Below are 26096 nucleotides of genomic sequence, written 5' to 3' on the forward strand. Positions count from 1 at the left end.
AACACTCGAGCGGGCTGTGTCCGCTTTATGTGAGTGGGCTCTGATCGGGACACGGGAAGTGTAATGCTTGTGTGTAGAGGTGAACACTGGATTGTGGGCACATTTTCTACACATAAGGCTGGACGTGTGACAGAGCTGACCAGAGAAGGGCGCAGCGACTGATTAGGTGGGGCGTTTATTGACTCTAACACTCGGCGGGCTGTGTCGCTTTATGTAGTGGGCTCTGATAGGAACACGGGAAGTGTAATGCTTGTGTGTAGGGGTGAACACTGGATTGTGGGCACATTTTCTACACATAAGGCATGTTTGCTCTTTACAAGATTTCTTTGGGTCGCCGTGAAAGCGGCGTTTGAGTGCAGAGCAAGCGGGCAGTATCACCGGCTTGTTGGCTGCTGAATCCACCACTGTAGTAGCCTGAGAGAGGGGACTGACAGGGGCGAAGCTTTGACGGTGGTCCGGCCGCGCGGGACTGAGCCGTCGTTTTTCAACAAGGCTAGGAGGACTTCGGTTGCTCAGGTTTCAAGCGCAACCTTAGACCGAGGCCAGCGGGGCGGCGGTCTCGCGGCGGCTGTCTGAGCCTTGATCGAGGCGGCCGCCCTGTCGACGCTGAGAAGTCTGACTTTGTTGAGCTGGGGCTGTGAAGAGGCTCGTGCAGGAGGCTGGTCACGTGGGCGGCCTGCAGAGGAGCTAGCGCGACGCGGCAGGAAAAGGTTCATGGCTTGGGTGGCTTTCTGGACTTCTGAAGCGGTCAACAATGCCACTCACCGCGGAGCCGAAGAGACCGGTCAGAGAGAGCGGTGCGTTGAGGAACGTGGAGCGCTCTGCTTCTCCCATGTCGGCTAGCGTTAGCCACAGGTGTCTCTCGGTCACAGTCAGCGAGGCCATGCACTTCCCTAGAGCTTGGGCTGCAGCTTTGGTGGTGCGAAGGGCGAGGTCCGTCGCGCTTCTTAGATCTGTAACAGCCTCTGGGTGCCTGCCTTTCTCATCGCACTCCCGAAGAAGGTCTGCTTGGAGGATCTGTAAGACATGAGTGCAGAGCAGATGCGGCAGAATAGGCGCGGCCAACATAGGCGGAAGTCGCTCTGCAGGCCTTAGACGGGAGCACTGGCTTAGACCGCCATCTCCCGGAGGGCGGGCAAAGGTGTGCTGCTACCGAATCCTCGACCGGGGGATGGAGGAGTAGCCCTTCTCGGTGGCGCCGTCCACGAGCGAGAGAGGTGCAGGCGTGGGAGCGGATCCTGGCCGAGAAGCGCGTTCCACGACTTTGCAAGCTCAGTGTGGAGTTCCGGCAGGAAGGGGCGGCCGGGCGCGGGTGTTGCGCGGCGACGGCTCTGAAGAAAGCAGCCGTCGAGTCTGTTGGGAGCTTGCTTAGGGGGTGGTGACCACTCGAGCCCGAGGCGGTCGAAGGCCTGTGTGAGGAGGCGTGTTAGTTCCCCATTGACTCCGGCACGGGTCCTGCTGGATTCCTGGGCCGAGGAGGCGGCGTGGGAGCCTGACCACTCCTCGCTGTCCGAAGCCATGATGGAACAGCCCTTATCCTCCGCCTCGTCCTCCGAGATGGCCGCAGTGCGGCCGCTGGGCGGCAACTGCGCGTCCCGGGGGGGCTGGGAGGGTGAGAGCAATGCTCGAGGTAGAGGCTCTGGTGAGGCAGTCGCTTCTATCACCGGTTCTGGCAGCCTTTGGGAGCGGTGCTTTATCCTGCGCGGCGGAACGGAAGGCGGCGTGGCGGCTTCGGTTCTGAGCGCTTCGAGTCGAGCCCGCAGAGGTCGCATCCGCCTTCAGCGAGGGCGAGCTCTGCATGCCCCAGTCCCAGGCAGAGAGCGCAGATGATGTGGCGGTCTCCGGCGCTGAGAGGGGCGCGGCATGAAGCGCAAGTGGTGCGAGGCATCTTAAAAAAGACGCTCGTTACTCTTTTGTGAAGTTCGTTAAGAACTAGCTTGCTCTAAAAAGGATACGTCGCCGGATGGCGTAGCTTCGCAGGATGGCTGAAGGTGGCGGAGATGGCCGGCTTCTTCGGCGCTGTCCAAGCTTGCTAGATGCCCCTCGAACGGCGACGCGGCTTCCAGTTCAGAGAATGGAAGAGCTCGCTGAAGAGATGAAAATCAGGGTTCCAGCCTACTGAACTACGCTTATATGCACTCTAGCCACGGCCATTTTGGCGGGCTTTGATGCAGTAAGCGCGTGACGCTCTCTCATTGGACGCGAGTTAGCCCAAGTTCGATCTATAGGCTGCAGCAGTTGCCGCAGAGCAACCAATGAGCTCGCTAGCTAGCCCGCTCAAGGTCTGCAGTTGCTGCACTGCGTTGACAAATGATACAAAATTAAGGATAATTTTTTGGCTTCAATATCTCAGAAAAGATGAATCTTTCCCGTAGCGTAAGCTAGCTTACGCAATACGAGAGAACCTCTCGTAAGAGAACCAAAAAGTATGATTATAGTCCCAAAAGTTGCAAAATGCCATCATATATGATTTTTTACCCTAAAAAAAGGACAGAGTGAACGTAAATGCGTCTCATTCTTCTCCTTCTTAGCAAAATTCCTTACACATTTTTGATTTTGTGGCACACAGAAACTGCGGATCAGTAGCACACTGCAAATGCAGCATATGTGAAAGCACTATAGCACGTGCTGCTCTTGTACCGCATACGCCCGTTTCACACATACTCGTAAGTATTCGACTACACATATTTTGCCTATGCGAATTGACCTCTTTGATTGGGAAGTGGGAGAGGATTTATGCTGAACCTCAGCTACACATAATTTTAAGTTGTGTATTCAGAGGTTTGGTTGGTTGTCTGTTTTATGTCATGCTCTTCAGTGTTAATAGGGCCAGCTGTGTTTTGAAAGAGTGTGTGCTTCCTTTAAATAAGTGTCAGCTGGTCGAGATTTTGAACTCTGTATATGTACAATACGTGCATGGTGATTATATGTACTTAACATGTTTAAAGAAATAGTTTACCCAAAAATGTACTCCCACTAATGCCCGGTCAAAACCCTTATGACTTTCTTTCTAATGCAGAACTCAATATGATAATTTATGAAAATCCTGATCTGTTTTTTCAATAAAATGGCAGTTGATAGTGACTCACTAATCATGAAAATAGTCCATGCAGCTTGTGCGTCATATACAAAGTCTTCTGAAAGGATACAACAAAATTTCCATATTTTTTCCAATGAAAATCTTGACATCCGTTGCAATACCAGTTATTGCGTGAACACTGTGAATGAGCATCTTTCATTCATTAACTTTTTTTTTGTGTTTGCATAAAAATATGTAAATGATGACAACATTAAACTTTTTACGTAAACTGTTAATATGTATATGCAAAAAATAAACATAATTAATTGTGTTTACTGAGGGTAAGAAATGGTGTTTGACTGGACCAGCTGTGATAGAGAGACACCCACTGTTGCACAGTGTTGTTCTGTTTCCCCTTGCAGTTGCATTTCCACTACACGGCTACCGGATGTGGGCTCTTCGACTTCAACTTCTACTTCAACTTCTGCTTCTCTTCAGCGACAAACTCTCAGCGCTCCTCCCACTCTTTCTCTCTCTCTCTCCCTCTTCTGCTCCTTTCACTCAAAATTTTAATGCACAACTGATGGTCTGACATCTCAAATTTCAAGAGAGCTTTAGATGAGCACAACTAGAAACCCTTGACCTAATAATTGGTCTATAAATTCATATTTCAATAAATATAATTTATAATAGGCTCATTTTGCTACCAATCATTAAAACTGAAATCCACACAGATTCTGTGTTCCAATTTTCTGTCTTTGTGCAGGAGAGGAAGAGTCAGAGATTGCGACAGACTCTCAGGAAGTCATCTATGATTTGGTATTTCTCCTCTGTCAGAGTTGTCACATGGCATGAGATTTTCGTAAATTATTGTCGTCTTTCTGGATAACATGTGTTGGCAGGGCTGGAACTTTCCATCATTGTTGCAATACTGCAGAAATAAATGCCTTGTTATTGCAGTTTGTTGTCAGATGAGTGCATTAACAATATGTTTTTGCAAATGTACAAGAGGTCATGTACAGTCAGGGCTGGACTGGGAAGAAAAATCGGCCCGGGATTTTACATGGCAACTGGGGGAGGCGGGTGAGCCAAAAGTTGTTGAGGGGTGGTTCACTGTCCTTTTCTGCATATCGCGGCGGCATTTTGTGGTCTGTTCTGCAAAACGTGGCGGCTTATATTAGCTTAACGCGGCCCATTCGGCCCATTTCGCGGCCGACCATCTGGCGCGCTCGGTTCTCCAGATGGCCAATCCACCTCTGATCGGCCCCAAAGTGCGTCGGCCCACCGGGAAAATGCAGGTATGCCAGATTACCGGTCCAGCCCTGTGTGCATTCATAAAGTAATCAGATCAGTAATCAGTTGCAGCCTTATGCTAAAAAGCTATAAATATTTTTTTCATATCACTACACACAGATCCTCTCAAGCTCTGTCAGATTGGATGGGGACCATTGTTGGATAGATATTTTCAGGTCTTTCCAGAGATGTTCAATTGGGTTTAAGCTCTGGCTGGGCCACTCTTGCTGCTCTTTGGCTGTGTGCTTAGGGTCGTTGTCCTGTTGGAAGGTGAACCTTCGGCCCAGTCTGAGGTCCCGAGCACTCTGGACTAGGTTTTCATTAAGGATATCTCTATATTTTGCTGCGTTCAGCTTTCCTTCTACCCTGACCTGTCCCACAGTCTCTGCAGCTGAAAAACACACCCACTGCATAATGCTACCTCCACTAAATATAGTTTAATACTCAATCTTTAAACACATCTTAATATCCCTTAGATCGCATTTGCTCTCCTTCGAGTGTTTTGAACGCAAGAACGTAACGCATGTTTTTTGTTCTGCCCACTGAAGTGTTGTTTTCTTCACTGTATAAACTGTACGTTGCTCATAGAGCTGAAATTTCACTTACTGCCCTCTGGAGTAAACAGTTGGTACTACAAGCTTGCATTTCTCAGGAATCTTGCTTATTATGGTCCGTGGGCATGCAATTAATTGCGTTAATTTTAACGTGTTTATAAATTAATCGCACTGAATTAACACATTTAAATAGACAGCCCTAATTATGTTTTTTTTTTACTTGCACAACATTTCTGGAATATCAAAATGTACTAATGTTACAAAAATAAGAATGTCTGCACTCTGAAAATGTCTCAGTTGAATTGCTGAACTGATGGAAAGAAAATGAGAAAACTTATTGAAGTCCAAACATTTGTTCTCTGTACCATGCATATCATAGTCCATTATAGTGCAAATGTACACATGCTAAGCTAACATCAACCACATAATCACATGGAGTCATATGTCTCTGCACACATGGTCATTTCTAATAACATACAGTTTATTAGCCCTCTCAGCATATCTCATCTGGAATCAACTCTCTCCCCTTTCCATAGTATCACACTCAATAGGATATGGCCGTTCTGATCGCTATTCAGCTGTATCAGTCCACAAGGTTTGATTAACACCAGCTCTTGGAAAGTTATGTAACCTAAAGCTCTCCTGCTGGGTGCTTTTTAGCATTTCCAGATGGCAGAATCACCATTTCCCATTAGGGTTTAGAGAGGCTACATTGGGTGATTACTGTGTGTTGTGTGCATGTGTGTGGTTGAGAGGATGGTGAATGTTTTGATTAGAGGTATAGAGACCGCACTAGGCCTCTTATCTTAAGAACATTGAGGATTATCATCACACACATAGTTACTATCATTTTACTGAACTTGGGCCAAGATTCACTGCAGCAGAAGCCAACAGATTTTTACATTTTTGGAATAAAATGAGTGGAACCTGCCCGTGTGACAGGTGTCTCCACGATGCTGGGTGGTGTGGGTGTTTGCCAGGGCTTTGCTGTACATTTGCTTGGGTGTTCTGAATGTTTTTTTGTTTTTTTTATTGTGTATATTTGCAGTTATTTGGGTGTTTTATATAATTTTTATGGCATTGCCAAGTGGTTGCATGCTTAACCCCATGCGCCTATGATGTTGTGGCTAAAGGTCGAGCGATAGTGGATTATACCGATAACCGTACCTACCGATGAATCAACCAAAACCTTTTAAAATTGATTTAAAATGAAAAATAACACAAAGTAAAATAGTGCTTAACTTTATTACAAATATAAACCGTACTGACTGAACCATGAAAATGTATTGTTCTTTTTTTAAATGAAATAAATATATAAATATAAATTTATATGAACTAATATTACAGTTATAAAGTAAGCTTATTTAAGTTTTTAGAATTTAAATTGACGTTGTTTCCTTAGTCCACAAGAGGACACAATAAATACATAAACTATTCAGTACCGTTATATTATTGCATAGAACATTCCTATCCTGGTTGTTAAAAAGCATTTCATTTTCAAATAATGTACATAAAATAAATGAAGTTTTAGTTGGTCCATATTCTCAAACTTTAGTTCAAAATTAACACTTGCAATGATTCCTACTATTCCTGACTCAAGCTTCATAATAACGGTGAAATACCATAATGTTTTTTTATTCAGTTTAGTTGTAGTAGAGTAGCGATGTTCACATGAGCTTGGTGGTGAAGCGGCTTTGACTAGGAGCCCAGACCCCCAAAGACCTCCACCAACTGCAAGGGGCTGTTCACACCGAACACTTTTGCAACCATCCATTTGTTTTTCTATGCAAATGCGCTAGACGAACATCTTTTGTTTCCCTTTGTTGTTATTTTATCCAGCATCTCGTGCAGGAGCACTGTTTTTTTTTTTTTATATGATGTGTCTAATTAAAAAGAACTATAAAGGCATATTGAGATACCAGCTTTCTGTTAAACTGTATTTGTTGTGTGTCTAGCCTTTTTTAGCGCAAGAATGTGAACGATCTAATGTCATCGTATTACAGTGAGGATAATTTTTTTTATTGAAGTCAGAAGTGTTTTTGATTTGTTTATACGTTTCTCTCGGATGCATGAAGATATTAATTAGCTTTCTCACATCACTAGCTTTAAATATGCAACTTAGCTGTCTAACGAATGCATAAACGTGACCAGCTGGATATAAACTAATGCAAATAGATGATAATAGTTGGTAACAATCGTGCCATTTAAACATTTGGGGAGGACTTGCCTGTATTTTTGTCACATTGTTCTTACCGCTTGAGGTTAGCTTTGATGTTAGTATCCTCTCAGCCTTGTCGGCAAACATACTGCTGTTCTCTATTAATGCAGCTTCTAGTCAAAAAATGAATTACTTTATGAAGATATCACAACATGTACTGTAGTGTACTATACTCATACCTTTTCGTTGTTGATGTTTTAAATCCACATCTGAAGTGTTCCGCTCCATGCAGTGTAGTCTCGTGTGTCAAAACAAACACCACAAGGCATCAGTGAAGTGATTATTTCAGCTCTAGTGGCTGCTCTAATACTGTATAACAACAGCAGACCATTCTCAGCTGCTCCAGCTCTGGACACAATGGGGAAAAACTATCGGTGTTGATTTTTGCTGATAACCGATAGTTCCAGAAATCTATTCTCGTCACGATTAATCAGCAAAAACGATATATCGGTCGACCTGTAGTTGTGGCATCTAGACATACCTTGGGTTCCTCATTTTATTTCTATTTTATCATCTGCAGGTGAAAATCTTAAGTCTGATTGCAACGAAAAGTTATGGCACACCTCTCAAAAAATATTCTGGGTTTAAAGCAAGTCTCATTTTCTTTAAAAATTATACAGTGGGGCACTTACCAGTGAATGGGCACAATCTTACATTAATAACCATTGTTTTAAAATTATAGCCACAAAACGTAAACAGTGTGCTTGTTAACATGTTAGTGTGATAAAATCACTTACTAACCTTTTCTGTTTAAAGTTATAGCCAATTTTACAACTTCATTGCCATAACGCAACACTGTAAACCCTAAAACGACAATGAAAATTATGATTTAAACAACTGTATGGAATAAATAAAGCACACGTTTTAACATGATAATTAATGTGTTTTTGTAAACTATAAATCTTTTAAGGAGGGCTGAGTCAAAATGTCTTTTTGTGGTAATCAACATAAGACAGCAAATTATTGGGCTTAACTTGTATTGAACATACATCGAAAAATTCCTTTTAATACTGTAAACCGCATGATTTTAGGTATCATTTATGTTCATAAGCTACAAACTGTGCAGGATAGAGGTTTGTTAAAATCTGTACCCAAGTTTGGGCAATGGTAATAGTGAAGCTTGGCTAAGAAAACATCAATAGTAAGACGTTTGTTCAAACTCAATGTAGAAAATCATTGTAACAGTTCAAGTACTCAAAAAAGAATTTCAGATAACAGATGCATACTTTCTCACAATAGCACAAATAGCAACAATTTATACAGAAACTATTGCTTTGATTCAACTCTGTCCTACAGAAATGAGTGCATTATCCAATAAATTAACTACACGCCTGTCTGTTTGGATGTCTAATTGACTGCATTGCTTTTGTTTTGACACATGATGATTTGGTTGTTATGGTAACGGAACACATCTGCTAACCACCGGCTGGCTGTGTGAGATGGATTTCACCTTCATGTTTCTTAGTTCTTGATAATTGCTGCGTAGAGCTTAGATTTCAAGCATCTTGAGTCACCTCTGAGATTCCTCCACAGCAATGAATCAAGAAAATCACAACATAATCTGATTACACATAAAAGGAGCAGAATCTAAAGGCAAACTGCCAGAATTTCCTTTATTAACTTGCCTATTAAGTTGTTTTAATATGGTGTATATATATATAGGGCTGTCATGATTATGAAATTTGGCTGCTGATTAATTGTCAAACAAATAATTGTGATTATGATTGCTCTCTATCTGTATTTTTATCAAACTTATGGACGATTCACGATTCTATTTTTTCAACTTCTAAATGTACTCCGACATGATTCAAATTGTATGTTCTTTATTAGAATGCGAGGCAACCTGGTTTGAGAAATCCAAGTTCTTTTCATTCTAGGAAACAAATGCACCACAGGGGGAAGTTGTCCACGGACTGTAAATGTAAAATAATTAAAATCGAATAAAACCAGATGCTCAGAAATAATAGAATATAAAAACGGCTAAATTAATTAGTATTCATTTTATCTAAACCAAGTATATCTAGAAAGGTATCTAGAAATCAATATCTATAAATTATCAAGTTTATCTAGAAAGTACTCATTGTATATAAAACAATTTGTGTGTATATTCATAAACCCCTGTATACAGAGAAGGGCCCTCTAGCGGTTCACGCTGAGCAGCACAGCAATATGAAATAATTGGGAATTGTATCATTACAAATCAACTAGCAAAGTTTGTCAAAATGATCGCTTGCCAAATGTTGGCTATAGATGCAGTACACTTGAAACATGTCACAGAACAAAGCAATAATTAGCAATCTATCTGAATCATCATGGCAAAAGGAGCGGCAGATGTTTGATTTTCCCATATATAGTCTATCCATGATTTGAAATGAAACGGCCATAACTTTCACATAACTGAAGCTTTATCATGGGTAAAAAGAAAGGAGACCGTTCATCAACATGCACACACCGAGGTGAATACATGCATGATGGATGAAGGTGAGCTACAATCAAACTGTGTACAATCGTAATATTACTGCTGTCTTTTATTTCAGCCTCTGTCAGTGGCGAGCCGTGCATTTTAAGCCTTAAGTGTGATTCATGCCATTTAAGAAAACACAGTTTCACAATGAATGACTCTTCAGTGAAGGGGTAAAACACTTGTTGGTTATTGCTTTTTTTTTTACTCCTGGAAAATGTCTGGCCTAAAACTTGGACATTTTACCTCAAAAATCTTTGACAAGTTAATTGCCATTATCTGTGTCAATTAAATTTTGCCTATAACATAATCGATTCTGGTACAATTAAAATGTAAATTCAGTCAAAATTCAAATGGTTAAATCCATAAGGCCCAGACTACAATTGTAAAAGAGGAATGTGATATAAGAAAGTGTACATTGTGTATTTGCTGTGTGTATAGCTCCGGTCAGTCAATACAAATCTTTATAAAGTTGAGCACAACAAAAGGTGAAGAACAAACTTTATTTGCGACTTTGTAAACGGATATACACAGTAGGTTGGTGTGGAACACCAATCATTTGAAAGAGACACTTTTGTTATACACAACATTAGTTTAAACACTACCATTTGTTCTACAAAAGTGTGCTCGCTGCCTTCTCTTTATCTTTAGCTGACCGTCATTCCGAGAGTCGGCTTTTTCTAGATCATACATAGGCAATTATTTTAATAAAAATAAAATATTTAAAGATGATCATACAGTGTTTTTAAAATAAATGTGATTTAACTGAGAGGGGAAGTGCGTTTTCTTCAGTATAAGTTCTGGAAGTCCATCTGCTTTCTCCAGTGACTCGAGCCATTGCCTTTGCTCGCCATCATCGCATGTTTCAGTTCAGAGTGCTGGTCGGGAGGCTGGTTCTGTTGACAGCATTACAGTTTCCAGCTCCCATCCTGGACACATATCACTGTGCACGCTCGTAGGGCCGCAGTCACAGTAACCGTGAATGAGCCACCATTAACTTGTGATATATTTGCAAAATATCAGAAACTGGCATTTCTCTTTGCAGACCACGCATCTAGTTAAATCTAGATTTTGCCTAAAAGCTTGTATAAATCACACTTGTCCTGTTGGATTATGATATTTGAACTGTGTCTGATCCCACGACTGATAGTTTAGAGCCTTGTTTATAGACTAGTGCTTGGGAAAAACTTTGGTTTTATAGTGCAATAAGGAATAATGAAAAGGACTTAACACACGGGTGTTTTGATCGATTTGGTTAGTGTGCTTAGCACTCTATAGCGTTAGTGGTCAAATAATCAGCTTTAATCTGATGTTAAATTCACTGATGTACTTTAAAGCACTCACTCGTGTGTTTGACTGACAGACATACGCGCGCACGCACGCACACACCTCAGCCTCCAGTGGTGCACTGTTGATTTTGTTGCGTCATTCTGGCCCATGTGCTTTTGTTCCGTCACCTCCTCGGCTCAGGCCAGTATTCAGTGCTTTCACTATTGTCATGCTGCTGTTACTTATTCACTTGCCCCTTTTCAAGATTTGTTCCCCTCTCCCCCCCATGTCAAGGTATGGTTTATTCTTGTTCCTCCTTCAGAGGAAGAGAAGGAATGGAAAGAAAAGCACCATTAAACTAGTCCCTGCGACTTGTGTCCTATATTCCAAATTTTCTGAAGCCACGCAATAGTTTTAGTAAGAAAAAGACAGAAATGTAAGTCATTGTCTGTGTCTGAATGCTTAGGCAGGTGCTTTGATGTCTCACTGCCGAGTCAGTCAATGACTTTGCAATTCAAAATCTTTGGAGTCCGATTTTGATTTGATTTATATATTTATAATGTCCCTTTTGCTTACATATGAAAGACATTCTCTCCTTGCTAATGCTGTAAATTTTATACAAGGGACCTTCTAACTATGTACATTATGAATTAATTTTAATATTAATTATATTTAATTTTATTAATGATATTTTATTACTTTTTCATAATTTTGGACACATTTTGGCTTTTTAAAAATGAACAAAGCCATGAATTTAATCAATAAATAACATTTATATTCATATATTTTGTTTTACATGTTTATTGTTTAAATGCATAATTTGTACTATTTCAAAGTATTTACATTGATTTATTGAAGCGTGCTGAAACATGTGCTGAAACTTGTCTCTTTAACAAAACCGGCACGTGTTAATGAGAGAGACTCGAACGGCTTTACCTCATCTGTGCTATGCATGATTTAGAATTAAATGGTTATTTATTTATTTTTTTTCATTTTTGATCAACAACTGACTTTAGAGAACAGAAAGGGTATTAAAAGATCAATATTTAATGACAGATGAGTTGTGTCAATCTCATCTTTGGACATGCATTGCATGGAACATCTGTTACTCTCAACACAGTGAAAGGATCTGTAATTAATAATCCACACTATACTTCACGATCACAGGTGAGTAAAATCGAAACGTTTATTAGCCAGTTGCAAAATGCATTTTTATAAATTTGTATACAATTTATACACAGTGCAAACTTTGGATTGATTTTCTCTCACTGTTGCGGAAGATTGCGCATTGAGTAAGAGATTGACCTTGGGATTTAAGAATCGCTATCAAGATTGTTCAAATGAAGATCTCGATGCATCAGAAAATCTATATTCTTACCCACTCCTATAAAATCTTGACATGTCCTAGTGCGATTTATTAACCGTGTAAGACTGGAATCTTAGTCTGCATGAGCTGCAAGCTTGAAAGTGAATGTGTGAAGCTGATGCATGCTGTGCTTTATATGAGATGACAGAGCAGAGCACCCATCCATTGTGAAGAGAGTAGAACATGTAGACTATATATTTATTTAATTAAATCACAGCATTTGTGCTATAATGATCACACTGTGCCATATAGCAACTGTTAATCTGGTAAAGTGAAGCTTCCCTTAAAAACATGTAAAAATAAAAGCTTGATTTAAAGTAAAATCACAATTCAAAATAAAAGCTAGATGCCTGATATTGAAGAAATTGCAACAGAAATATAACTGCCTGCTGCTCTCGTTAGTTTGCCGAGGCGTGTTGCCTGTAGTTTTTAGCTGGATCACTGACTGCCCTTTCAAGATCAAGGTGGTACATCAAGCTTGAATTGCTCTGATGATAGGAACATTCCTGCAACAAAAAACCCAGAATTTACTGAAGGGTTAAAGGCATGATTAATTATGTAAAAAATATGTATTTGAAAAAATGAATAATTTTTCATATACTTAATTGCACTAAATTAAAGTGTTAAATCGACAGCCCTATAGAAAATAGAGGTTCAGATATTCTGAATATGGCATTTTGTCTTTTATTTTCTTAAAAGTGCACTCAGTAATATTTTCCAAAGTAAAAAAAAGCTTAATCCTAAAGAAATGAATTGTAATTTAGAATTTGTTTTTTTCATCAAATCAACCACTCACATGAGATGAGGACTCAAGTCATATCAGTAACCTTTTAAAAGCTGTTTTATACTACATGGGGCAGGGGCACCCTCATGGGTGCTGCCATTTTAGAATCACATGACCAGTTGAATACTACTCACTTAATGTCTGTAACCGTCTTGTTATTGGACACTTTCATGCTTGAATTAAATTAATCATGGCTGATTTTGAATAGTTAATTTCTACAATGGCATCTGGAACTGAAAACTTTTAATTTTTAATGATGCATCCACACCACTAATTGTCACTGTAAATCCATGATGACACAAACAAAAATTTTCAGTTTTGGCTGCACTATTCCTTTAGACACAGCTGTGTGAAATCTATTCTTAGGCTGACTTCCCAATAGGAGTAGACACTGAAGATCAGTGATGCATTAAAAATATTTCTCTTTTATTTGAGAGGTCCCACATGTCAGCTTCTGGCTCAACCAATGGTATTGTTTTGGCAGAACTAACTTCTTGTCCAAACAAAGGCAGAGAAGGGAATATTTGGCAGGTTTGTTTATATTTACCACAAAGGATTGCAAAAATAATCACTGTTTCTAAATTGATTTTTATATATATATATATATATATATATATATATATATATATATATATATATATATATACATATATATATATATATATATATACATATATTAGGGCTGTCGATTCAAGCGTTAATTCAGTGCGATTAATTTTACTAAAAATAATGCGTCAAAAAATTAACACAATTAATCGCAATGCCCCTGGACCATATTAAGGAAGATTCCTGAGAAATGTAAGCTTGTAGTACCACCTGTTTACTCCAGAGGGCAGTAATAGAAATTTCAGCTGTGTGGCAATGTGCAGTTTATACAGTGAAGAAAACAACCATCCAGCAGCAAAACAACACAGACATACGGGCCCTTAAACAAGCCCTCATAATGAATCTTGAACTGATTGGCAAATTCCCTTGTGAAATGGATTGCTGTGAACTGTATGCAAATGATTGACTTATGATCAATAATATGGTAGTAAACAATACATTGTGTTCTAAAGCCACTTTTTGTATAGTCTTATCAATGATTAAATCTTCTGCCAAAAGAATGTAATGCATTTTAATTAACTGAATATTTTATATATATATTAGGGCATAATAAGGAAGATTCCTGAGAAATGCAAGCTTGCAGTACCACCTGTTTACTCCAGAGGGCAGTAAGTGAAATTTCAGCTGTATGAGCAACGCGCAGTTCATACAGTGAAGAAAACAACACTTCAGTGGGCAGAACAACAAACATGCGTTATGTTCTTACGTTCAAAACACTCGAAGGAGTGCAAATGCGATCTAAGGGATCTCAAGATGTGTTTAAAGATTGAGTATTAAACTATATTTAACTTGACACAGTAACCTAAACATTTTGTTTATGACGCAGCACACCCGAGACGTCTGACGTAGGTGTAAATTGACGGCCCCTTAAACAAGCCCTCATAATAAATCTCCAACTGATTGACAAATTCACTTGTGTAATGGATTGCTGTGAACTGTATGCCAATGATTGTCTTATGATCAATAATATGGTAGTAAACAATACATTGTATTCTAAAGCCATTTTTGTATTGTCTTATCAATGATTAACTCTTCTGTAAAGCATTTTAATTATCTGAAAGAAAAAAAAAAAAAAAAAAATATATATATATATACACACACACGTTTAGAAACTGATTATTTTTGCAATCCTTTTTGTTACCACAAATACTTCACTTTTAGCACAAGACACTCAGCAATGGAGCATTAAATACAAGTTTTGTTCGGATATCTGAGGTAATGGTGACTCATCAGGTCTTGTTTGTGTGTTAACACAGACAGAGCATCATGTTTCAGTTAATCTCAGTGGTGACTGTACAGCACCTGGCTACCGGTACAGAGAGTAAAATCTTTGCATGTGACCTCACCTGGCCTTCACGGAGACCATCAACAAACTTCAGCTATTGCACAAGTGGTCATCTGGCTAACAAATGTTACACAGAGTTTGTGTGAAGCTCAAAGGAAAATTAGGCCTTGTTTATGTGTTGTTTTTGTGTGTGTCTGAAATTAAGCATGGGGGAGTCTGTTCTTATCCTGCAGGCTAATCTGTGTAATCTCCTTCCAGGGCCAGAGAAGGAATCGAGGGTGTGGAGAGGATATGTACCCGCGTGTGTGTGTGTGTGATGTGTGTGTGTGTGTGTGGGGTGTGTGCGCACGCATTGATTAACACTCTCACACATAGCAGATGCAAAACCAGCTACAGTTACACTGAAGAGACACTAGCAGGCAGAAAAGCACTCGGATGCCTGAGGAATAGAGAGAGATGCGGTGAGAGAGGGAGGAGGGGTCAGGCCACCTGCCGCTTTTTAAGAAGTCTCTTCATCACACACACACACACACACACACACACACACACACACACACACAGAAGATATTTAGAGTGAGACCCTTAGGGTAATATTGAAATACTGTCCTGCCTAATGGCTGGTGATTTTGTCATAACATAATAATCTTTCATACGTATCACTGAGGCTGGGCACAGCTTTAGACCTCACACAGGAGGTGTTTGTGAGCCCCTGTAGAGAAAGTAATATAATTTAGGCTTCTATTTTTGGGAACTCTATGTAAACATTGTAAGAACATAAATTAAAGCACTAAGCAATGCCACTCGAGCAGACATTTTCTTTAAAGGTGAAGTGTGTTTTTTTCTGTGCCACTAGATGCACTGGATGAAATGAGTTCCCCCAAACACTCTGTCTGTTTTCCATTGGTCGGAAAAACACGTAGTCCCACCTCAAACTCGCACCGATAGTTGAGCCAGAAGTTAACAAATCTCACACCGAGCAAAACCGAAGCAAAAAGGAGCAATTCTCATAAAATTACAATGAATGTGGATGGAGGGTTTCAAGCTTAAAAAATTATATATAAGCACCAAAAAGGTATAAAAATGGTGTGAACTGTGGAGAACTTTGGTGAACTTGTGAGAATTTGGGTGATTTCTTAAAATTTTTTTGTTTAGGTCTTGTATCACCCTGAAGAGGTTTATTTTGCGATAATGACCGGCTGACTGTACATTATCCTGTTTGTTACACCAAATAAATAAATAAATGGACATCAAATATTGATTCACGTTGAAATTATGTTATTATTTGAGAATAAAGAGACAGCAGAGTCTCTAGAAACAGTTCTGCCTGTGTTTTATTTGGTGAAAAATGTCCATCTGACTGCTCAGTATCCCATTTATTACAAGACTACTTGCTAAATAAATGGGCATGAAATATTAAGTTGAAATTATTTTATTAGCTTGTAGAGATTTCAGTGAAAGATGACTCGCAATAACCGGATGACTGGTCTGTTATCACTATATCTTCTGATGTATAGGAATATCGGACTGCAGGATTACGCTGTTGACCAATCAGAATCAATTCAGAGAGCCGTGTTATAAATGTGTAATATATATATATATATATATATATATATATATATATATATATATATATATATATATATATATATATTAAAACTAAATAAAAAACTATATTAAAATATATTAAAAAAATTATTATTGCAAGCGATTTTATATAATATAGAAGTTAATAATATTTCTTTAGCAGACAAGTTTCAGATGTATTCAATATGTATTTAGACCTGTACATATCTTTTTTTTTTCCCTCAATGGGCACACTGGAATTTCTCTTGATCTCTGCCACGTTAGGCTGGTATAAGTTCACAGCAGTGCAGAGCATTGTGGAAAATGTGGGCTGCCCTTGTGAATCTTTAGTTCCCATTGGGAACGGAGATGCGGGAAACACTTCCTTGCCAAATAAAACAGCTGAACAAAAGATTTTGAGAAGGAAAGCAGATTGGACAATTAGACAGTGCAGAAATGAAGACTTACAGTCACCCTTGCACTCACATTCACACACCCTGCTCAAAGTTTTCTCGGCCCTGTAATTAAAATCCTCCACTTTTTAGAAATACATCCTGAACCTACGACCAGTGCTATTGAAGGGAGTGTATGTTTCAAGATTATAACTGAGAGAGCAACTTCTCTCTGGAATGACAATATGAAAGAGAATAAGAACAGTTTGGATCTGCATTCAGACCAAAAGTTCACATCCTCAGTTGCTGTCAAAAATGGACTTGGATGAAATCTGAATTATAAAAAAAAGTCTTTGTTCACTTTGGGAAACATTGTGGCTGTGTGCATGCTTCCTGTCCCTAGATAACAAAATCCAAGCACCGCACAAACAGTATTTGAATGCATTTGCTAGACAATAAGTGCATAAATCTATAGTCTGAATGTTCTGTTGCCATTGAAAGGGACATAAACAGAGGGCAAATGACAAAAAAGGCGAGATCATATCCACTGTAGTTTGTTTGTTTTGGTTTGGGTGAATCTCACAAAATCTGCCAAGAACATGGCACATTCCAAATATATTTTTGAACTTGTAAAGTATTGATACATCATTGTAGTATTTGTTGTGCTGTATTTATGCTGATTAAAAATATATATATATATTCTGCTACATTATATTAGTCAATTTGCACTGGAATATAGCCTATTAATGTAATATAATAATTACAATCTAATGAGAAAAAATTTGAATTATTTTTTAAAAACAAACCTCATGTAAATGTCTGGAGACTACCAGAGACTATTTATTTATGATAGATGGGCCACTTCTATTAAAATGAATGGGAGAAATTGGAACGCCCAACCAAGGAGGTCTTGCACCCAATAGTCAACGGATGTAGAAAAGAAAGTCCCGCCTTACAGGTAAAAGAGCCAATCACGTTTTAGATACAGACATGCCTGTCAGTCAAATTGAGAACATGCATGCATTCGCATTAGCTATTCAAGCTGGGAAAATTTAGTTTTTTATCATAATATGAGGTTAAGAAGCACAAGTTATCATACCAGTTTCTTTCAGATTTTACTGCTGATTTAAAATATGCTCTTTGATCGTAATCTTGTCCAACTGTTTTTGATATTTTGGTGTTCCCCCATTCAAGTAGATAGGAGCTGCACTGCCATGACTGGAAATGGCCTCACGAAAGCATTCCAAAGATGGCCGACAGTGGACTGACTTGCTAGAAAGGCTTTGCTGGACATTACATTTATGATCATTTATATAATGTCCAGCAAAGAGTAAGAAAAAGTGCTTAATTGTCATGAAAATAATGTTCCGAAAATCTTTATGGTACAAAACTAGGCTTTATGTTAAAAAAAAAAAAAAAGTTATTTGCATCATCGTAGTTTTGTTTGTACGCTCTACCGTGTGATTTGCTCCTGAAGGTTGTCAATCATGGATCAGTGTCTGAGATTGGTCATTTATTGTCCTGTAATAACTGATTGTTTGCTCTTTCTTTCAGACCTGTCAAAGAACCGGCTCTGTGAGGTGCCAGAGGAGGTGTGTCAGTTTGTCTCCCTGGAGACGCTTAGCCTGTACCACAACTGTGTGCGATCCCTCACGCCCAGCCTGTGCCAGCTACAAGCCCTCACCTACCTCAACCTCGGGTACATACACATGTTTAGTAATTTTTTTATTGTGGTGTGGGATTTCCATTGACTTCTGTTGTTTTAATACCAGCCAATGAGCTAATGACATTTTCTGCCCCCTAATCCTACTGATAAACTTAAAACTCACACAAACCTTTGTGCATTTGTACTTTTTAAATAAAACATTATTTGGTGTTTCTTTGGTGTTTCTCATTTTCCTTTTAGGGATTGTTGCCTGTGCATCTAATCCAACACCTAAAAGAAAAGCTTTTGCATTTTACAATAAAAATTAAATTATATATATATATATATATATATATATATATATATATATATATATATATATATATATATATATATATATATATATATATATTTTATAATTGTTTTTAGCTTGTTTCGTTAGAATGTGACACACAGAATAATCTGAGTGAAATTTAATTTGTTACTGAAGAAATGAAAGGACTGTATAGAAGTCTGTCACTGCATTTTTAATTGGTGTTTAATTGCATTCATTTACATCATTGAATAAAAAAAAAAACATTCCCTCTATTTGGTCTTTGTCTCTCTCCCTCTCTATTTGTAGTCGAAACCATCTGTCCAATCTACAGCCATCAGTGTGTCAGCTCCCTCTACTGCGAGTGCTCATCGTCAGCAACAACAAGTTATCAGCCCTACCGGCCACTATACATAAACTCACACACCTACGGCAACTGGTATGTACAAACTCGCTAACAAATATGACTATCTACATGACTGTCTATGGTATAAGTTATTATGGGTTCTCAGCATTTTGGTATTTGCAGTATTTCCAAAACCTTAATTAACTGGTCTTCAGTGACAGATTTTCACATATACACAGCTCTTACAGTATACTGTAATTTATGTAATCTTTTTCTCTGCTTTCTCTCGCTGTTTTTCTCTGCATCAGGATGTGAGCTGTAACGAGCTGCAGTCACTTCCTGTTGAGCTGGGACAGTTAGAATGTTTAAGGGATTTAAATTTGAAAAGAAACCAACTTACAACTTTACCCGAAGGTCTGTATCCCAAACAAATGATCGCACACTTCTCTTGTTGTATTTTAGTTAATATTAGGGAATGTTACATAAGGGATTTTTGTGCTACCTTTCAATATTAATAACATTTAGGTTTGTTTGAGTAGAAACAGTATTTTTTTTCACAATCAAAGAATATGTTTATCATGTTCAACTGAACATAGAGAAGCCTTAATTATTTGTGCATGAGGAAGTGGTGTAAATCCGAAACTTTACTGTGACAATGCTAATCAAAATTCTAACCAGTTACCAGCATTTTAAAATTATATTTACACTCTGGAACATTAAATAATTTAGTTGCTGTTTTCAGTTACACTGTAAAAAAGAAAAGAAAAAAAAGTTTATTTGTTTTTGGTTTTGCATTCCCTGAACCTTGCTCTAAAATGCCAATGAGTGAAATTGTTATGCCAGCGGAGGTCGCACTCCATCCCAATCAACAACCATCCCAAAACCTGCTCTGTAGTTTATACAAAATTGGGCACTCTTTTCCAGTTCAAGCATCTCTCTCTGTTGCAGCTGCATGATTTCAGTCATATAACTTGCACTTATCTTGTCTCAGAGTTGTCAGAGTTGCCACTTGTTCGGTTGGATGTGTCATGCAACCGCATATCTCATGTGCCTGTGTGTTACCGCCATTTGCGGCACCTCCAAACCATCATCCTCGACAACAACCCCCTCCAAATGCCCCCCGCCCAGATCTGCTCCAAAGGAAAGTTCCACATCTTTAAATATCTGAACATGGAGGCCTGCAAGAGAACTCAGGACCAGTTTGAGAAAGCGCTGCGGCCCACTGCCTTCAACAGCTGGTGAGAGAGATTGTCAAGGACGAGAGGTCTTTAGGGGGCTCACAATAAGTGCAAGGTGTTGGAAAAACTCTTGCCTGATACCAAGATATATTACTTATACTTTTGCTTGTATGTGTGTGGTCTCTCCAGTCTCTTGGATCAGGACCTGTTTCCTGGTCAGTATGGTGCCCTTGACTCTGGGTTTAACAGTGTGGACAGCGGCAGCAAAAGATGGTCAGGCAATGAGGTATGAGGAGAGCTTTTGGACCATTAAGGCTCCACTAAAGACTAATGCACCATTTCAGATGAAGTTTGATGCTTATCAACAGGCCCACATGGAATCAGCAACTGCAGGTTTCCACAAAATGTAATGACTGTGATTTGCTAAGTTCTGTACATTCCCTTGCCCTTGTGTCTTCTTTGATTAAAGACCCCTTTAAATTTAAAATGGCCACCTACAAGCCGATTGTACTTTTATTAAATTTTGGCAGATATACACATTTCAAATTACAGTCTTTCTTTTCTGGGAAATCAAAATATTGATGACTCTTCTTGCACAAGACAGTTGGGCTGGGTGATATGTAAAAAATATTTGATCGATAATCACCTTAAAAAATATCACTATATACGATTATATTATCAATGCCCCTGCTGAGGGTCGGTGAATATTTTTGCCTTGTTAATTTTGCTTTAAAAATTTTAATAATTTATTGAAACGTGAAAAACATAAACAAAAGACATTTCTAAATTCAAATTGCACTTTAAACTAAATGAAAATAGCAATAAAAATAACAAATTGATAAAAAAATCGTATTTAACCACCTCCCCAAATCCAAATATTTACCGTCTCCTACAGCTCCATTTGCCATCACACAAACATCCGTAAACGACAACAGGTGGAAAATTACTAATGGCCTGCAGATTAAAATCTAAAGACAATTATAAATGTAAAGACAATCATAATAATTAAGCCTAATAAATTCCCTTGTGTTTCCAAAATAATGCTGCCAAATGTGCGTTCTTATCGAATTTGTGTATGTATTGCATTTTGGTGATTACAGTTAATGCTGCCTAAAGAAAAAAAATAGAACTAAATTTTAGGTTCAAGGTGAACATGTCTTGTATTATTTTATGATTTAATCACTTTCGTCTTTGTTTCTTTAATTGAAGGATATTTACAGTATTACTAATCCTGCAGAGTGGCATTCACAATGCATGTTAACCATGAACTGGTCCATGGAAATAAAGCGAACTAAACTCGCAGCACCTCCTGAGATGATCGGAGATCATTTGCAGCATTCTCATGGATGACATTATTCTTGCAAACAGTTTTCAGACAAATGAAACCGAGAAAAAAGAGTGATAACTCTTTACATGTGCTTGTTCCACGAAACAGACCTCTGAACAAACAGTGAATCAGACACAAGCATTGAGGCATTGTCTTATGTCTGTTCTTAAAAATATAATAAAGTGTGTTTCTTCAAGCTTGTGTCTTTTGTGTCTAACAGTATTTCTTGTCATGTGTCACTCCGAGATGTTTTACAGGTTGCCCGCCTGTTGCGGGTAGATGAGCAAAATTACTAGTACATGAAATTATTTTGGACGAGGAGCTTGCGAACTGGATTCAGCCTCGTCACATTAGTTTCACAACCTGGGCTACTGTTTAATATATTTGCCTATATATATATAATATATATACTGTCAATTGAGTGCCGCAATCAGCATCAGGATTTTTGTAAGATATAGTTGATATTCGATTACGTCGTCCTATCACCCAGCCCTACTAGACAGATTTTTGTTCTGTCATATGCTATCTAGAATGAAAACGACATTCCAACTTATACCACTTGCAACAGTTGGTATAAGTTGTGACAACAGTTATGAGCCCTTTGATATGCCCTGCCCAAACTTCCTGTTTTAATAGGAAATATACAAATAACTGCTTATCATGGAGCTAATTTGTTTGTGCTTTCAGCTGCCAATAACAGTGTAGTAATCTCAACTCCGTTTAACACATTTTACTGTCCAAAAATTGTTAGGTGAAAAAGTCAGCAGATTCCATTTGGGCCTGCTTCTCAAGAGTTTTTCTTTAATTTGGATGATCTAAGCAGCTCTGCATGTGTGTATGACCTTCTTTTCTGCTCCAGTCTGCTGACGATTTCTCAGAGCGGTCATTACGACTGACCGAGATTTCACGTGAACATTCAAATTTTCAGGAGGAAGAGGAGAGAGAAACGTTACTAGACACACCCAAAGGTAAACACATTGTTACATGTTCATTACCTCTCTGGATTCTAATTGTGGCTGCTCAGAATACTCCTTATTCTATAACGTTTGGTCCTTTCTCTTCTATGTAGTGAATGGAGAACTAGAGCAAGTGGATTTCATAGATAACAGTGTAACAGATGAAGAAGAGGAGAGATGTCACCCTCTGCTTACAGAGTCATCTCAGGTCAGGAGGTCTAAAGTTATCATGGTTTCACATGACAATAAAGATGAACTATGTATGATATGACAAAATTAGCCCTTTTGTAGAATAAAAAAGATTTTTAGGCTATAGATAAGACTGAGTGTTTTTGTCTCATATCAGAATACAAAATGTATATATATTTTTAAGTTTATTTAGGTATAAAACAAGATTTTGCAATGGAAAATGTTTCTTAGCGCACCTTTTGAAGTCATTAATCCTTCCTTTTTTGGGCTTTTCTCCAAAACAACTTTTAAGACATTGAAAAAACATAGAAGCCTTAAGATAAAAATGCTTGACCATGCTTATATGAAATTCCCTCTGTCCATGAAAGGAAAAGAGTGAAAGTACCAGCAGCACACCCTCCCAGAGCCCCGAATCTATATGCAGCAGGTGAGACTCTCACTCAGACAGACGTTTTATACAGGTTCAGGTCTTCTCTGCTATTTACAGAAAACAGGACAGACATTGCCAGTGTTAGAAATGTATTGTCAAGATGGAGGCTGCCTTTGAAGGACCATAACATTTTGTGGCAAATGGCCAAAAAGGCCCCCAGAGTACAACTTTGAGGTACAAGGAATTGGTTTGCATTTTACTCACGTAAAATACCCTTGGATTGACAAGATACATGTAATCTGATTTTTATAATTTGATTTGTTTCGGGCGCATGCATCCACAGTCATGCAATTGCAGGCTCTTAAGAAGATAAGTAATCTGACTAGCCTGTTACGCACAAAACATAGCACTCTACATAATGCTAGACAATGCAGGATTAACTAGGGTGATGACATAACAAAGAGTGCAGAATTTGAATGCATTTGAATAAAGCTGGTAATGCTGTCGAGAGCGAGAGGATCTATTCTTGTGATATGTAGTGTGTGTGTAAGGCATGATATAGTAAATGGAGGAGGAGAGGGAGGCATCCCTCATGACAGCAGGCTGGAAAATTTCCAGTAGCTCTTCTGAGGGCACAGAGTGGAATAAACTGTGATTAAAATTGCTCTTAGATGCACTGTGAATAAGATTTGTTCTTTATTGAGTCCAAAATCCAAAGACAGAAAACTAAATGCAAGACAGTTATAATTACAAAGCTGAAACTAGAATTAGAAACAATTTCCTGTTTGGGAGTTATTTGAAGGCCACGGTGACATCAGTTGCCATGAAAGCCGAATCTGTTAATTAAAGTGAGTTGAATACCCCCTCCACTCTGGTCGTGCAAGGTCAGTCTGTGAGCGAGTGCTGGGAAAAGTCAACAGTTTGATACATGTGATTTTCCTCCCACAGCTTAGAGTTAAGTGCCTTGTCAGATTCAAGTGTTACTCATCTACTTTGAGTGTGTCCCACAGACATACATTTTACAGTAAAAATCAACTGAATTAAAAGTTGTTCTATGAGTTTGTTGACAGAACTGTTGGATGTAATTTTCATGGACATCGTTATTGTAATTATTGGTGCAAGCTAAGCAAGCGTCACTATGACTATATATTGCATTTTGGCACGCAACTTATCCTGCACCTTTTGTTCCAAGGACACAAATGATAAAAAAAATTGTGACCAGTTGAGGTTAATATGAATATTTTTGAATGGTGGACAAGAAAATGGGAATCAATCCCAAAGAATTTACATTGAAGGAGAGAGTCAAAACAAAGCAACACCTTTGCAACCAAATCGCAATGCACTCAAAACCTCTCGGAACAACTACATAGTTGTCGGAACATAGCTACATAGTGATGCCCTGGCAACCACTAGTATAATCTATTATATAAATGTTGTTACATTTTGTGGTAACTTTTCTTAAAAATAAGAATGGACTGAAAGACCTAAATTTCTCACTTCCTTCTTGTCAGGATATTTGTGATTGGAGATTGTTCAGATACTGGCTCTCCATCCAGCCCCACTCTAGAGGAGAGGAGGAAGCCTGGAAACCTGCTCATTTGGCAGGAGAGAGAGAGAGCGCAGCGGCTGAAAGACAGAGCTAGCACGTGAGTTTCGAAGGGGGAAGGTATTGAAAATATTAAGGAAGTGTTGAAATGAAGTTTGAGTGAATGGGTGAGAGTGCATAAAAAATAAAATAAAGGGTACATATAAAAATAAGCAAAGGGTGGTCAAACAAGCATGCAATAAATAAATGAGGCATGAGAGGCAATACATAAAACACGGATGTTTTTAAGCATGACACAAAGCAACAATACAAAACAATAAAAACAACGTATAAAAGGAACAGCATGACAAATTGTGGCTCACCCCTCCCAGATGGAATAAACAATTCTTAAGGCAAGTAATATGGTACATTAACCTAACGGCAGGCTGTTTCCAGTTGCCAAGCGTCATTGTATCTTGGTGCATTAATAAACAGTGTTCCCATGGAAATATCAGGTAATTTTTTTCATTGTTTTTATTCCAGGCCTGGATTTAAAAATCTTAAAAGTAATTGATAAGTCATGGAAATATCTTTAGTAAATATAATTGTTTCTTGTTTTTCTCTGCTCTGAAATATTTAATGAGCTAAATATTGAGTAAAACTGGCTCGCAAGCCATAAAGAGGTGCGATGATTCATTAGCAGGTCAAACTGATTTAAAAAAAATCTGTATCCAGTAAGCATAAATGTCTGAAAAGGTCATGGAAATGTGTTGGTCATAAAGGTTGGGAACGCTGAAGATTGAATGTTGCAGTTACTGGTGTGCGTTTATGTATATGCAATATGTATTTCATGTCTATGATATTTAGATTGGTCAAACAGCTTTATGCTATACAAATTTGCAGGTAAAAGTTCCTCATGCCATCCCATATATGTAAGACTTTATTTTTCCTACTGAATACAAGCAGAGATTTTTCTAAGAATCTCTTCGCTCTGTAGGTCCATACAATGCACCTATTATATTGCTTCTGTAGATATAGATGTAATCTGGAGTCGTATGTAGAGGTCTACAATCGGCCGGCCGAATATCTACAATCGGCCGGCCGATTAATCGGCTGATTTTTTTTACATAATCGGCATCGGCCAATATCCAAGTATATCAAGCCGATTATTAGGCAGGCGCATCTGTGGGCAGCCTAATGTTGTTGTGGAACACGTGTTCGACCCACGCTGCCCCTAGAGTCATTTTCCAGCACAGTGAGCAGACCTCACCCAGTGCTAAGGAAGGAGCTAAGTTCCTTGGAGAAAACAGTAAGGATTAAATTTGTATAACTTCTTTATATTTAATTAAAAACTTTTGATATTTTTCTGCCAACTTCGAGAAAAAACGTGACATGACATTCGGCTACTTTGGATATTGATAGCGTAGTTGAAGTTGC

The 26096-nt window shown here is 38.7% G+C and overlaps 1 protein-coding gene across 2 annotated transcripts in view; it reads left to right on the top strand.

Annotated features, from left to right (window-relative positions):
• LOC127648840 (leucine-rich repeat and calponin homology domain-containing protein 4-like) overlaps nucleotides 1–26096 on the top strand; it is a 59984-nt gene that overhangs the window by 16777 nt on the left and 17111 nt on the right. For both annotated transcript variants that reach the window (XM_052133628.1, XM_052133620.1), the window contains exons 2-10: nucleotides 18365–18509; nucleotides 19078–19207; nucleotides 19423–19528; nucleotides 20106–20352; nucleotides 20482–20578; nucleotides 22479–22587; nucleotides 22689–22783; nucleotides 23133–23191; nucleotides 24646–24780. In XM_052133628.1, coding sequence (XP_051989588.1) covers nucleotides 18365–18509; nucleotides 19078–19207; nucleotides 19423–19528; nucleotides 20106–20352; nucleotides 20482–20578; nucleotides 22479–22587; nucleotides 22689–22783; nucleotides 23133–23191; nucleotides 24646–24780 — 1123 coding nt within the window. The remainder of the gene's footprint in view (nucleotides 1–18364; nucleotides 18510–19077; nucleotides 19208–19422; nucleotides 19529–20105; nucleotides 20353–20481; nucleotides 20579–22478; nucleotides 22588–22688; nucleotides 22784–23132; nucleotides 23192–24645; nucleotides 24781–26096) is intronic.

This window comes from Xyrauchen texanus, chromosome 1 (assembly GCF_025860055.1).
Source record: "Xyrauchen texanus isolate HMW12.3.18 chromosome 1, RBS_HiC_50CHRs, whole genome shotgun sequence".
NCBI classification, from domain to species: domain Eukaryota; kingdom Metazoa; phylum Chordata; class Actinopteri; order Cypriniformes; family Catostomidae; genus Xyrauchen; species Xyrauchen texanus.